We start from the raw sequence: 16525 nt of genomic DNA on the forward strand, positions 1-16525 counted from the left end.
GGGAAATTATAATGTATTCAGGTGTAAACATTATTGTGTAACTCCCCTTGTAGTATTAGAATAGTTTTTTAGAAATAAAGATAAACAAACATGAGAACTGTCATGAAATGTGACATGAGAAAATGATGCGTTTTAAAATATAAATGCTTAAAAAAACACTAGGGCTGAGTGATTGATGAGTCAGACAGCAAAAATGCAGAATATTCTACGGTATCATCTGATAAAATGTGAGGATTTGCTGGGGTTTTTTTTAAATGTTATGTTAGGAAGCTAAATACTTTGGGATTTTTGGCAGCTGGTTGGATAAATCAAGCAAATCAGGCAACTCTGGGAAACTGTAAGGAGTATTTTTCATTACTTTTTCAAGATGTTTCGGACAAAAAGAAGGATAAATGAATCGATTAAATAAGTCAATGATGAAAATAATCAATTAAATGCTACAAGGATCGTTTCTTCCAAACTGCAGACGGCCTCATCAACAAGGTCCAGGACACGGACACAAGTGCACGTTCAGCCCCGACAAAACATAGTAAACCTTGATTTTTATACAGAAACAGTGTTGTACTAAACACCCAATAGTGTATGCAAACACACTGCCTTTTAATATGTTGGGTTTATACACCAATACACCTCTCACACACCAATCAAATGAGGGAAATTGTACCTCAAAGCCTGTGGCGCACCGGTTCACAGGGTTTTGAGGAAACAGGTCTTTCAATCCGGAAACAGCAAAGCAGCGCTGATGCCCCTGAGCAGGTCCCGGTACCTCATGCAGGCATGGACACCTGACAAATCCTTTAATGCCAGGCAGGGCAAGTTTGGACAACAAAAAAAAAGTGTAACACGTAATAACAAAACACTGACCTGTATCCAACCCCAAATGTAAAACCTTCACAACTGACTCAATGTGTTACATTATTGTGCATCTTTTGTATTATTATATTTGTCCATTTCACAAATTATTTATGCTTCATACGGTGAACTATACACATTTCAAACAATTTTTTAAAAATCTGTCTTTTTATATTTTATTGCATTATTTTCTAGTTAAATGCATGATTACTGACTTTTGCAGTACTTGTATTTTTCTTGTCTCTTACTATATTTACTGTTATTAATAAACCTATTTATTCTTTTTATGTGAAAACCTGTTTTTAGATATAGATTCTATTTTTTTTAATTATTATTACCATCTGACATTTTAACTATTCTATTTATTCAAGAATTTTATTATTTTTTGTGGAATTTGCACCGACTGGTGAGCATGTTTTTTTTAATGTCATTGTACCTTTGACAGTGACAAATAAAGATCTAACTATATTTCTATCTCTATTTTTGCAATTCTGCTTGTGAATTATATTAACTTTAAAAAACATAACAACAAAGCATGACAAAAATAAAAAAAAACAAACGATTTAAATAATTTCACAGTATACAGTTTATTAGTTTATTAATTAATATGTTTTCCTCTATGTTCTACATATTTTAAAAAATAATGTGGCATTAAATGTAATGCATTTTGGCCTATTTGGTTTTCCATAGCTTTCAGATTCGACTAAAAAATGTTTTCCTGCGTTTCCAAACCCGTTTAACTTCCGCTGTAAATTATACTTATATGGCAGAGCATGAATCGTGAAGAACCCCACCAGAAACAGCTTTCAATAAGTTTGCATGTACGATCTGCAGAAAATGCTCAGCCCTACCTGCAGCCAGCTCTGTGTTTGTCTATGTGAGCTCCTTTTCCGGCTTTCAAAGTTCCCACGGAAAGCGGAGGACCACCCAGCGGCGCCGAGCACGACGCCGATTAGCTGCGCGGAGCTCATTTGCATTAACGTCAGTAAAGGCTGTAGGTCAATCCTTGCGGGTGCTTTTATTGGATGTGCCGCTGTCAAGCAGTGCTGAAGAATTGGAAGGGCAAACGCCAGAAAAGGCAGAGAAAAGACAAACATAAAACCAGCATTATGTAGCTCGGTCCTGCCTTACCTCCGCTCTCCTTCACCGTGAATAATCCTGCCGTCCTCGATTTCACATCTGAAACTTGTGGACACGGAGCGGTCTTGTTTTCTTTCTCTTTTTTTTTTCTTTTTTCTTTTTTTTTTTTTTTTAGATTTTTTTTTTCACTGTCTCTCAAGCGATTGCATTCTCCAGAGGTGGTACCTCCACACATTGCAATCTGACAGCCTCCACATCCTTTTTTTTCTCTTTCCTCCAGAATGAGAGAAAAATCGTGGAGCCTGGTGACACTGTAGCCAACTGCAACCCGGGTTTGGACCTCCTTATATCAGGCGGATCATCCTCAACCGGGCAGCGGATGCCTGAATGGAGATTTGCAAGGCATCCACCAAGATTTCCCCGCTTCCTAAATTGGTGAATTCGGGCTGATAAATGGAGTTCAGCCGGACTACATAATGGCATTATGTTTTACGGAGGGTGTTTGACATCGGAGCGACTGGCCAGAATAGCACCCTGCAGTGTGAATATTTCAGCCTGTTGATGATGAACCGCTCAGGACTGGAGCAAAGTGTCGTGAGAACCGGTTTATGGCCCGTATCTTGAGCTGAAGTGGGCAACCAGATTGTTTAAGAGAGAGGGAGAGAGAGGGAGAAAAAGCATCATTTCTATTAGATGGCTCCGGGGTGGGGGAGGACGACTACACATGAAACATTGGACACAAAAAATGGATAAAACTATTGCATGAAGCTGGCTGAGGGGGATTGACTGCATGGTGTGTTTTCAGGCCTACTTGATAACAGTGAAGTTGAGGGAAAAAATTAGAAAATGGTGATGTGGTACGAAGAAGACGAGAATAGGAGCCGGAGTGAGGGATAAAAATCGTCCATGGGGATCTGAGCAGCCCAGCTGAAGAATAACGGAATCCAAGTTTTCGAGGATAAGACAGCTGCTTTGATTAAAGACCTCCAATTAACTTCATGTGAAAAAAAGAGGGAGGAAATCAGCTTCCTGGTCGGGGGGTGGGGGATAGAGAGATATATTATTCATGCCTTGTGTTAGAGCAATTGGAGAACCGGCTTTGCTGTGGCCTAGATGATACATATACATGTATTTATATAAATTTATATATATTTTAAAAAATTAAACCTTAGGAGGAAGAGTGGACCTTAAATAAACAAAAAGACAAGGCGAATGACACTCGGGTAGCCTCAAAGTAAAGCACTTGCGCAAAAAGAAAAAGGCTGAAGTGGGTTGAAGCATGGGCTGTGCTTCAAGTATTCATATCTCTGATAGGGTGGTCTACCACAGTGGAAAAGAGTCCGAGGATTCCCACTCACCCCAGCAGACTAATACCACTCAGCATCAAGGAAATCCTGCCTCGGGACTACCCCTAAAACCCCCGAGCTGCAAGGTGAGGGAACCTACATTCATTACATTTACACAACCACAATGTGTGTATGACAGTGTGTGTGTTTTTTAAAGTTGATCTACAACAGGCCTGTTCTCAATATTGGAAAATAATCTATATTATTCACATAATAATGGTGTTTAGGACCACAAACAACCAGATTTCCAAAACTAGCATGGCATTATTATAGACGAGTAGATATCACAGGAGAGTAAAAAAAGGATGGGGGGGAAACAATATACCCACTATGAATTTGAATATTGGTGCAACAGGCACTCTACCTGCATTACTTTCAGTACTTCAAACATTTCCATACTTGTCATTGCTGTTTTTTTTATTTTGGAGGAACTAAGCCACACTCAAAAGTCGCAGGGTCACAGGCCTCCACACTGACCCGAGGTATTGTTCTCTTTGTAGATGTTTATGTAAGAAAGCAAGCATTTGTAGCAGTTTATCTTGCACATTGTCTTCATAATCATCCAGCGGGAGTATTGCACTTTATAAAACTAAAAACCTGAGCCTGAAACACAGACATCTGTAGTCAGACATGGTTCACTTGACACAGCTTTGGCCTCTGCTTCACCTTTCTACCAGGTATGCTTTTCAGCAGGATGTCCGCTCTTATCGCTGCCCAAACTTTGTCTTTCACACATTAGATTTCACAAGCAGTTTACAGAAACGTGTAACTGAAAGTGTTTGTAAAGTTTGCAGGGATATCTGAATGGAAACTAAGTAGGAGCAGGTACTGAAAACAATTGAGTGACATAATAGCAAAAAGTTTGCCCTCAGTGTGTTACATCATTGCAAAAAATAACTCCCATTTGTGTATTGGACCACAAAAAATTGCACTAACAGAGGATAACCAAATGTGCTGCGCCTGCCTGTGTGCAGGGACTAAGTAGGTGTTTCTAATCAAGATGATGATGATTTTTGTGATTATTTGGCATTTATGCATTGTGTAAGAGGTCACGAAAGACTAACCTTTCACTATTATTCAGATTAACGGGCAGATTTGTGTTTGGATGTGAAAAATATGTAATTTTTAGCAGGAAACTAAGAAGTGAAGATGCTGGTTTACGTGCGTGCCGGCAAAAGGCCTCATCCCGTTTGGAGAAAACGGAGTAATTAAGCAATATTGAGTTGAGAACAGTTATTCAATCTCTAAATGAAAAATAATGATAGAAGCCTGAAGCAGTGGCACATTGATAATAAAATCAAAGGAAGCTCACCCTGTAATGTTTGCATACATCTGCAGGCGTCTGCAAACACAAAACGTCCGTAAAAAAAAGTGTGATCTTGTGAATTTAGTATTGCATGAGTGCATCTGTGTGTTGGTTGTTTTCATGAGTATGTGTGCGTTTGTCTGACAGACCGCGGGCTATTCGAGGGCCTCTGTCAAGCTGAATTTTGTGGCCAAATGTCACTGCAGGATGCAGTGAGAAGTCAGTGTGACAGATGCCCCCATGTCAAGACGCCCACTGTGCCTTTGATTGAATTAGTCCCCTGATTGAGTTAGACTAATGGTATACAAATCTCCTTCGGCTGGAAATGGTTAATCCCTGTTCTGTAAGGTGTCATCTTTAACTTCCTCTGTGAGGGGCCAGGTTTATAATTTCACCATAATGTATAGAGAAGTAAGTTATGGTTGCTTTCATCAGTAATCATGTGCACATCAGCATGCAGTGATACATTCAAGGCCCAGCGACACAAGCTGCTGCACAAGCTTTCTTCTCCCTATATAGGATCAATAGCGTTGTGCATCACCTAAATATTTTAAATAAAACCTTTATTGAATCTAATTGTTTTAAAAAACACTAAATTCTTGCATTGAATTTGTAATATATTGTGAGTCCTGAAATTAGTGAATTAGTCCTAATAAGTTGATAAATCGATTAGTTGATTTAAATAACTGTTTTGATCCATTTTTAAAGCCAGTTTTAAACAATAATGCCAAACATCTCTGGTTCAATCGCTCAGGTGTGAGCACTTTTGGCTTTTTGTGATTGTTAACTTAACATTTCTAGGTTTTTGACTGCTGGTTGGAGGAAAAACACACACATTTTAGGGAATGTTTCATTATTTTTAGCCCAAATGCCAAGGAAACAATCAACAATTAAAATAATCATTAACTGCAGCACTTGTAGAAACTATGGCTGGGTGATAGGACCAAAATCTTCTATCCTGATATTGGTCATTTCATATCACAATATACCATGTTTTCTGGCAGTTTTATATGAAATAACCATATGATAGACCCTTTTGTTATGCTCCATATTACGATGTTCAGGGTTTTCTCCTATTCTTATAAGGTTTAGGCGCAGCACACAATCCATTTTATGAACCACCTAAATTAATGAATGTAAAATCAATAAAAGGAGCATTAAAACTACCTAAATGACTTTTCCCAGATCTGGTTAATGGTTGTAGTTGTTCCCCAGTGGACCTCTTTAGAAAGTCTTTTTGGGTGTTGTCTTTTTATTTTCAGCTCGATCATTTCCATATTTTTGACACACAGAGGTGCTAATTATAATGGTCCAAAATTTTGATTGAAAAATCAAAAAGTCTTCAGGAAAACACTCCATATTAGCATATTCACTCCCATGCTCAAAGATCAGAACGTCGTCCTAATTGCCTAAATATTGCCGTAATGCAGTTGAGCCACTGATTTGTCAACATTACCATAGAAATTATATAGAAAAATATATGCAATAGACAATTCTATATGATGTTGATGATATATATCATCATATCGTCTGGCCCTAATAGGAAGAATAGTAGATCCACATCTTCTCAAATAGTTTGTAGATCTAATTATTCTGTATTTGTGTTGTTTTTAGTTTCTTTGTGCATATTTGTGCCCCGGCTTGTGATTCTGAAGGGAGCGCGCACACGCACAAACACACACACACACACACACACACACACACACACACACACATGAAATGATAATAATCAACCACATCCACACACACACAGCTGGCAGTAGCTACAGTAAAGTTCAACCCCGTATTACAAAACTGAATTAAGCAAATGTTAAAAACTGTGCTGTATCTCTGCTGACATTTTTAACATGAGCGAGACGGAGAGGCAGAACATGTGCAGGCGTCTGCAGTGTGAGAAAGATTCAATAGAAGTTTGGTAGTGTGATGTGAGTCTTTGTCAAGGGTACGTTACCATCTGGGCTGCTCTGGCGGTGATAAGGCTCAAGTACAAGGTCCTGTGATAGTGGGCATTTTTTTGTGTGTGTGTGGCCAAACAGACAGAGAAAGACCTCAGCCAAACACAACACCATTTATCTGGCCTTGACTTTTCCCGTCTGATTGCCCCTACTCAAGGAAATCAAGTAGCTGCCCCCCCCCCCCCCCCCCCCGACCAGCTAATGTAGAATTTACCGTTACCTCTTACTATAAATGGAAAAGGGCAATAAAAGGTGCTAAGCTTATAAGTATCTGGAGAGTAATACCATCTTGCTTGCTGCCTGATTCCAGCCTCTGCATTAACATAAGTGGTGGAATCACTCAGCCATACCTCAGACTTCCCCCCATTAAGCCCTCCCATCCCCAGAAGTGACAAGGCACACAAGGTTGCTTTTCTAAAGTAAAGCCTCAGTTAGGGGAAATACTTAACTGTTGCTAAATCACAGCGCAGAACTTTAGAAAGAAAAAAAAAGCTCTCCGAAGCAAACGCCTCATGTGATACATCTTACTTTTAAAGGGGTGTGTAGTAAAGATGAGATACACCGCTGACCTGGGCAGCCTCTCTCCATTTGTCAGTTTTCTCTCCCACTGTTTGTGTGTGTGTGCGTGTTTGTATGTGTGTGTGTGTTTAGTCTAAGTTGAGAGTCATTGGGTAATTTATTCCAGAGGAGGGCAAAGGCTCAGCATGGTGATGAATTAATCCACTGTGCTTTTTCTGCTGGCTGAGAGGACGGAGACTGATATTGGCTCTTTTTTCTTTCTCTATCTCTATTTCACTTTCTTTCATTTGTCTATCAAACTTTGTGAGCGGGTCCTCCCCTGTCTGTTGCTCCCGCTCCATAAAAACTTCTCCTCTTAGATATAACTCTCTAGATGTCCAAAGTTAATACATTTATCTCCATCTAACTGGCGTTCACACTTATGATTTAATACACAATAGGAGCAGTCTCTCTGCGCACTCATAGAAATGCTAACGCTCAGTTGACTTCAATGTCCCCGCTGTTGTCTTTGTCTGTCCAGCTGCTGATTGGATCAAGTGATGGACTGTCTATCAAGGATGTCATCTGTATGTGTACAATGGTCTTTCATAGCTCAGAGCATGGCACAGACACCTGGCACGCTGCCATAGATAGTTAGTGGTTGGATTCCCCAATGCGGCAAAGTTTTGTTGTTGTGATGCACTATGGACAAAAACATCCAACCAAACAGCACATATGTTAAAGGAATTCAATTCTGATTAATCAATGGTGCACAGATTGTTCTTGGACAAGAGAGTAGGTACTTTTTTCCCAAAATCAAGGTTGAACAAATCCAAAGTAAAAGAGAATTTGTTTCAATCATTAAAACTTTTACAAGCAACCTCATGATTGATAAGATGAAAGATGTCCTTGTATTCATCATGGTGGATTTAGCTCCTGCAGGGGTTTTTTCCCCCTTCTGATTTGATTAGTCTGGATGACTCACGCAGAAAACATCATCGTCCATCGTGATGTTTTACTGTGGACATTATCATATGTCCCTTTGGTAGACATCGCCCAACCTGACTGTACAGTAAATGTGTAGCTGGAGCCAGCAGCCAGTTAGCTTAGCCTAGCTTAGCATGGGGAAACAATTAGCCCATCTCTCCGTTCATCGGCAACTCTCAAGCTCATTATATCGTGTTTGTTTAATTCGTACAGAAACTGAGGTGTTAAAATGACCAAATATTTCTTGGCCACTAGCCCTCAAGAAGCTTCTGGTTCTGGCTGGGTCTGTAGGAAAATATTGAGTTTTGTGATCTCAAAAAACTAAATTTTTAATTGATAGTTAAAATGCTAGTTGATAGTTTAAGTGTTTAAATAAAGATTTTTATTAGAAAGATTGCAAGAGGCAAAGTAGTTCTCTGGTGTTAGATGCTGCAGGGAGGATAATAAATGCAGATCTCACTATTATCATGCATAAAAAGTATTTTTTTTAAATCATCTTTTTTGGTTCTTCATACCACGACAGTTTTCCCCAAAATAGGATTTAAGAAGCACATTATATCACTTTGCTTACAGTATTTCAGTATACCACAATGGATGGATGGATATGAAGTGTTGTTTAATGAGCTTTAGAGGTGCTGTAGGCTGTTATCTTTGGACTGAGTCGTGCTGGCGGTGTCTACTTGTTTCCAGACTTCATGCTAAGCTAAGCTAAGCTAAGCAGCTGCTGGCTGTAGCTTCATATTTAACTGACAGATATGAGAGTGATATTTATCTTCTGATTGGAGTCTTGGCAAGTTAATATCCATATTTACCAAAACTATTATGTTGTTCTTTTTCTACAGAAACTGTAGTATTTCTCCTACTTGTAAATTCACACGAAGAATCGCCACAAAATACATGCAAACAGCCTTTAAATATGACTTTAGCTGTTCATTATGTTTTATTTAAACAATACGTCAGCTGCAGTGTGACCCTGTGTTTCCCTTCCTGTCTGGCGTGTCTGCAGGGGCAGTAACGGGGGGGATTTTTTTTGCCATGTCATTTATCTCTACTGGGACATGAGCAGAAGGAGCTGGGAGGAAGCGAGATGGGGCCCATGTAGCACCCACAGTCCAACTGATTGATGCATTGGCAGCTCTCGAGCTTATCACCCTACAAGATGTTTGTTTAAAGCAGAAGATGTCCAGGAGTTCAGGGTGAAACATGACATTAGTGCAGTATTTATACATTTTGTTTCATCGTCTAATCTTGAGCATGCAGCAGCTTCAGCACTTGATGTAACGACACCAAACTCACCCACTGCTGACAGCGTGAACGTTGATCCTGTGCAGAAATCAAATTAGGCTAATATAATAAATCCCTTTGTCACCTTGAGTGTAGATACAGTGGGTCTCTTCATCTCCGAGAGCCTGCTCTCATATGAGGTGTCAGTTGGGTGCATGTACTTATAAAACAGAACCTCCCATTGTTTTTGAAATAGTCTTAACAAATAAGGCCACATTCAAAGCTCTCTCCACTCCCCCTCCAGGTTAAGAATTTAGTATCATATGGTCAGCATGTGATAGTTTCATGAGATTATAGAAATGGTATTCTTCCAAAACAAGGCACTACAAGTGTTTACTTTGTAGCAGCGCTCTCTGTTCTCTTTCAGAAGCTCACAGGAATGTAGATGTGAGTGGGCCCAGGTCCGCTGGTGGCCTTTTAAGCTCCTCCTGGACTGCGTCTCCCCCCAATTACTGGGCTTTCTAAGATGTGAGCATCTGTGGGGGTCACTGTGTCATGCTACCGATGTGTATCTGATAGTTGAGAGTTGGCAGAGAGGATTAAAGAGTTGTTATATCTGTTTGTTTTGGCTGTAACTTTTTGATGTAGTTTGTAACTTTTGATTGAATTTTTATACGACGCCCATCGAAAAGACCATCCATGTGAACGTTGTGGAGGACACAGACACACAAAACACACATAATTTAAACATATAATTTCTTGCAATCTGGTAAATTGTATTGTTTGCGTTGTGTATTTATTTGAGCAATTTCATCTATTTTTGTATTACTTTTTTCATTGTTTAGCAATATCTTTCTGCATTTCTCAGTGAACTTTAACTGGATTTTCCTGCATTTCCCGAATAACTGTATACCTTATTTTGACACTCTCCAGAAGTAGCCTAAATAGTCGTACAAACAATCGAAGGGCATTGGAAGGAATAGTTTGACATTTTGGGAACACATGGGAGCACTTCTTAAACTCATAAATTAATTTTTCATTTGTTGAATCCATCCAAAATGTAAAACCGCTAAGCTGTGGTTCTGGGGGGGGGGGTTATTCACTGCAACAGGTCACTCGTCAGTCCACAAAAAGTCCCCGACCCTCTGGCAGTGACAAATTATGTCCTAGGAGGCTTAAGTTTGGTAGGGAGGTCAAGTATGTGTTTGAGAAAGTATGTGTTTGTTTTCATGCTAGTTGGCTAAAATGGAGCACAGCAGTAGAAGAAAACTACAGCAAGAAAGTGCATTTTGAAATGAACATTTGCAGTGTTTGTAGGCTGATTTTGTTACCTTTGACAGAGCCAGGCTAACTGTTTAACCCCATTTCTAGTCTTTATGCTAAGCTAAGCTAACCAGCTGATGTAGCTTCATATTTAACATACGGACAAGAGAATGGTAGTGCTCTTAATCTTGTTTAACTTTGGCAAGAAAGCAAACAAGTGCATTTCCAAAATGTTTCGAACTGTTTCTTACGAATGGATTCACAGTAAAGAATCAGAACCAAATGTATGATTTTGTTTCTATATATCCACGTTTTGGCACCACGTTTCCAGTTGTGGTGATCCATTTGTTTCTATTCTTTTCATTCTTTGGCAGTCTGTAAAAACATCTATTTGTTCAGTTGGTAACACCACAAATATTTACTGTTTTAGCCACATTTTCAAGTTTTTTCCTTCCTGTGAATGCACCAGTCAGATACCACAGTGATGTCATGTGCATACCCCCTCAACTCAGATCTCTGAAGGTCTTTATCCCACACTTAAGAGTGGTTTTGAAAAGTACAGCATGTACAGAACACAACATCATTGTTCCTTCAAAGGAAGGGTTCATCTGAGAGTCATCTGTCTTGCATACTGTCACAGTGTCGGTGTCCATATGCAAGTTTTTAATCTCCCCTGGAGGAGAGCCTTATGAGGTGATTGTGGACTGCTGCAACTGTGCACAACACAATGTTAACAATGCTAAAAGTCATGTTCACAGCATCTGGTTCCTGGAGTACTTTGACCATTTTCACGCTCTGTCACACCACTGTCCTTGCAGCCAGAATAAACTGAAGAGAGGTGGTGTACAGTACAGTATGTTAAAAGAGTCTTCCGGGAGCAAAATTTACAAAGAAGTGCTAGATTTTGTATTAAATTATAAATCTGATGGGTATTTCACTGCAAAAATTGGCAGTTGTTTTGAAACAATTTTTGAAAGAAAATGCTCCCGAGGCTTTGACTTCATTTTGCTGCCTTCCTTCACTAAAGAAGCTCTGAGCAGACAAGAGCCTCGCTGGGTTTAAGCGAACAGGCCTGCAGCTTATTGGCTGTAGTAAACATGCAACACACTCATTCACCTGCTGAACACTGCATTAAGTCAGCAGAGCTTGTCTCCTTCCTCGTTTTAATGAGTGCTGCTATGACGCAAAACCCTCTGGAGTGTGTCCTGCCTTTTGCTCTGAAGATCTACTGTACCCGCAGTTGATGTATCCCTTACAATTTTTTTTACGGGGCAGAGCACAGATGGTGCTCATTGTTCTTCCAGTGTTAGGTGTGTGGTTGGCTGTGTGGACATATTCTAGGGTCAGTACAACAATGCACCATAAGCTTATACCAAAACCATATGCAAGAGGAAATATCACCAGGATATTTAACTGTACTAGAATTGTTATACAAAGCATTTGGCTGTGACATGCAAATTCATTTTGCAGCTAAGATGCAGACACAGGAAGTGAGCCTGTGTGCATTTCTTAGCTCAATCATGATAAAAAATTCTCAGTATAAATTCAAGTATAAATGTGTAGGAGTATGCATGTATGTAATATATATATATATATATATATATATATATATATATATTAAAAGGTCACTTTGTTTCCACCTGAAATCCATAGATCTAATTAAATAATCTGCTCAGTTTAGGAAGTAAAGACAAGATTTTAGCCTCCTTTGCTTAATTTTTTTAATATGTGAAACAAAAAACGTCTTTACTTACCTTTTTATTGAAGGATGCACTAAATGGATTTATTTATATCAATAAGATAACCAGTTTTTACAACAATTGCTTCCCATGGCCGATACCAATAAACTTACCAATAACTTCAGGTTTTGTTGTTTTAGTTCTTTCAAACCTGTAGTTTATCCACACATGAGGGTAAGAAAGGCTAAGATGTAGTGAGCTAATATGGATGGTTTTATATATTTCATATTCTGTCTAAATCTAACTGACTTTACTGTAGTTAACGCACACAAAAAGCAAACAACCATTCAAATGTAGTGCATTAAAAACTTCCAGAAACAATCTTTGGCTCTCTGGCTTATAGGGCACTTTGTACAGGAATCTGAATAAAAGTAAATTGGATATAATTTGTTAAATCAGATATCTAAATTATACTCAGTTCATGTTTATAGACGGAATGCATTTTTTCTGTAATTTCATGACTGGAGTAATGCATAACAATATAAATTTACCTTTATCTGCAAATATTTGTATCAGTACTGATAAATATTGTGCATACCTGCTCTTAGTTTCAGGATTCTGTAAGATATCCATATAACTTGACTTTGACTTGACTTGATCCAAGATATTTTTTCCTTTTGTTTAAAAAAAAAAAAAAAAAAAAAGTAGTTTTTCACTTCCTTAGTTTTCCACTGTAAAAAGTTTCATTTGGTTTACAGTTGGTAGACATAATGTTAGACATCTCTTTCCGTTGGGGCTGTTGCCACCACACACATTTGAACATTCAGTCATTGCATGGGGTGTGATATGAGAAGGAGCAGATATATAATCTAGATGGCATTTTGGAAGCCATAGGAGGGCAGGAAATGTTTCAGTGGAAACAATGAGAGAGTACATGCCCCATCAAAAATAATTGCCAAGCACAATAGAAACAATGAAAGACAAATGAACACACTTGAGTTTATAATAGTAGTGAATCAATAGTTTAAACATTCCTGCACGCCTGTCAAAAGTACTTGCGTCATTTATTGTACCTGTAGCACCTGCCTGATTACATTCCTCACAGGTCGTCTGTTTGAACTGTGTGCAGTGTAACCAGAACACCTGCTTGTAGCTATATGAAATGAAAACTATATTATACACATTTATTTTGCTGATTTCCATTTCACATTATTCCTGCTAGTATCAGCATACTTTAAAACATCTGGTCCCCTTTTCCTACCTTTAGTGGAGGCATTTTCTCCCATTAAATTCTGCAAAAAACAGCATTGACTTAATCTTTATGGCCCAAATAATCCTTAAATGTAAATCCTTAAATTTGTATTTTATTATGGTATCATTATTGAGTGTTTTTTTATATTAGCATTACATCACATAGCTCTCTACTTACTGTCAATCATCTGAGACTTTGCCAGAAAATAATCCCTCGAAAGCATGTCTCCTCACATCAACTGTCTCTCTACATTGATGTCCTTTCATTCAGTATGTAATAAAAACTTAGGGGTGAGTTCATGTAGTATTATTTTAAAATTTACAACAAATAAGGCAAGATGTAAGAGCTGTTTACCACAAAACATTATAGTGATAGTAGGGTAGATTGGGTACAGTAGTAAATAAAAAAAGTTTGATATGATTTAATGGCAGTATTAATAGACAGGATGTTGCTAGCAGCTTGGTTTAACCTTTGCTTTTTCACTACTCTGGGTTTTTTTTGTTTACTACTGTGAGCATTTGTTTTTCACCCATAATCCGTTTATTTTAATAATGCATCAGGATATATTATAATAAAAACAAAAAAATATCTGGGCTTTATGTGTGCTTACAGACTTCCATGAATGTGTGTGTTGGCAGGCAGTCATCAAATCCCCATTCCTCATTCAGTGTTTGTGTCTGAGTGTGTGTTTAAATCGAGTGCGGTGTGTGTGCCAAGCCCGGCGCTACAGCTCATGTCACTCACTGATCCCTCATGCAACAGTGACATCAGTGCTCCTGTTTTAGCAGGTGTAGAGGAGGGGGAGTCCGATGATTATCTAATGCTCTCGCAGCCATCTGAAGAGCTTCGGAGAAACGCTTGTGATATTAAAAAAAACAACATCTAAGCTGTTGTGGAGAGGTGGAGCCACGCAGAGTTGCAGTGGTGGTGCGGCCGCCGCACTAGTATTCCTAATTCTAATCCTCTCTTTAGTCCACAGGGCTGGCGAGGTAATTAAGATCGTACAGTTGGGTATGGCAACAAAGTCACTGTAGGGCTAATGATCTCCTATTTAGGCCCGACAGTCTTCTTGTTTAGCTAGATGTTTGTCTTGTTGTCATGTATTTGGCTGGACTGAGAAGGAGTGGCTGACTGCTATGGAAAGGTTCCAGGTAAGATTACAGTACACTGTAGTGTCACTGGACCAGGCAGTGTCCCACTTAGACTTCCCAAGCTCCTTTAGCTCGTCCTTTTACTTTATTGGCCTTTGACCTTTACCTGGAACCAGCTGAGAGAGGAAGGAGACTGCGGATGACACACGACCTGATCAACAGCTGCCGTGGCGCACAATGCAAATGACACTCAGTGGGAAAAGTTTTGGGAATTGGGAATTATTTGGGAGCGAGTGAAAGTGCCATTGCAGTTCATATAGGTCTGTAGTGATAGTGGTGTTAAAGGTGGATGCCGGGGGCTGAGGAAGAGGAGGAGGTTTTAGTAAGGGGCTGCCCCAGAGCCCTGGATGGCTTAGGATTGTCCAGGTCTTACAGGGATTTCAGTGTAATCTGGATAAGGACAGAAATACCTTGAAGGTGAACACTGGAGAAAGTGCTCAGCTTCTCGTTGCATCCGTCTTCTGGCTTTCATTAATTTGCACACTATAGATGTATATGCTGTCTTTAGTTTAACGGTGCCCTCCATCCATGGTGTCTGGCTTGGGTTTGAGACTTTACATTTAATAAATAATAATCAAATGACAGAAAGCCTGCAGTGTTTGCTCTAGAATGGTCATATTTTATTAACCTAATATGTTTAATTTCAGCTCAGTGTTTTGAGACTTTGCGTTTTCTTTGTCCTTTTAAGGTAACGCTATTTGATTCACCGAGGCTAGGTCATGCACAAACACACACACGGTGCAGAGTCGGAGCCGAAAAGTAGTTGCTCTCATTATCAATATTAGCTGCTCTGTTTCAATGCTGAAAAGACATGCAAGCAGGCTGAAATTCAACCGTGGTGTTCAGTCAGTAGATGCATCCCCTCATTAAACCAAGTAGCAGTAGTAGAGTAAACGTCTGCTAGCCACTAGGCTAATCTATGCAGTGTTAAATGCTCTAGGCATATATATATATATATATATATATATATATATATATATATATATATATCCACCCTCAAAGTAGTCAAACAACGGGTAGCACTGGCCTGTGTTACAAATTGGAGGTTTGGGAGTTGAAAGTAATTGCATTTAGTAGGCAGAAACAGATATCTTTGAATCTGCTATGCTTTGAGTTTGACCTAACATCATGGAAGTGCAATAATAAATGGCAGCATTACCCCTTTAAACCACTCATGCTTGCTTCTGTATGCTTTCCAGAAGCTGCCTTTCATCACCATACAGGGTCAGGAGATCTTGCACTAAGATTCACAAGTTGGAATTTGCTCATATTACTGTTGGATCCTCAAAATCAGATAACAAAAGTGGTCAGGGTTAAAGATTGGACATGCTCGGGCTACAACGTTCATGCAGGTAATTTGAAAATATGAGGAAGAAAATTGGGAAAAGTAAGATAAATTTAGATAAATACCGCTACGGGAGACGTATAAAAGTTGAGTATACACGAGGTGATGTGATGATATTAAAACATCATGGCAGCGAGCTTGCATGCTGCGAACAGTACAGTATGTATTCCTCTCCATGTTTAATGAGTGCGTCTCTCCCCTGCTCCTGCTCGTCTTCACATATCCCTGTAGGCCAGCGTGTGAGGGCTCTGAGCACAGCCTCTTACCCTCGTCACTTGGCCTGTCGGCAGGAGCTGCTCCGCTGCCAGGCCTCAGTTACTCTCCTTGGCACAGTGACGCACAGATCACATACACACTCGCGCCACTGTGGACACAGGGTATGCACGCAGGCCCCGGCAGCGTCACAAGCTGAGAGAATGCAGCATGTACTCTGATGTCACATGCATATCATCCAAATACACATTTTGTTTGATTGAAAAATATAAACACAACACAGTTTCTTTTATAGAGCATGCTTGTGTGCTGTATTTGGCTAGTTTGTGTATGATTACTGTATGTATACACGCTTAAATATCCATTTTGTCTTT

The 16525-nt window shown here is 39.3% G+C and overlaps 1 protein-coding gene across 1 annotated transcript in view; it reads left to right on the forward strand.

The window, feature by feature from the left end:
* Positions 1–1738: 1738 nt before the first annotated feature.
* Positions 1739–16525, forward strand: part of pde8a (phosphodiesterase 8A) — a 54776-nt gene continuing 39989 nt past the window's right edge. Inside the window, exon 1 of the mRNA XM_059349143.1 lies at positions 1739–3364. Within this exon, the coding sequence (XP_059205126.1) occupies positions 3212–3364 (153 nt within the window). The 5' untranslated portion in view covers positions 1739–3211. The remainder of the gene's footprint in view (positions 3365–16525) is intronic.

Source organism: Centropristis striata, chromosome 2 (assembly GCF_030273125.1).
Source record: "Centropristis striata isolate RG_2023a ecotype Rhode Island chromosome 2, C.striata_1.0, whole genome shotgun sequence".
Taxonomy (NCBI): domain Eukaryota; kingdom Metazoa; phylum Chordata; class Actinopteri; order Perciformes; family Serranidae; genus Centropristis; species Centropristis striata.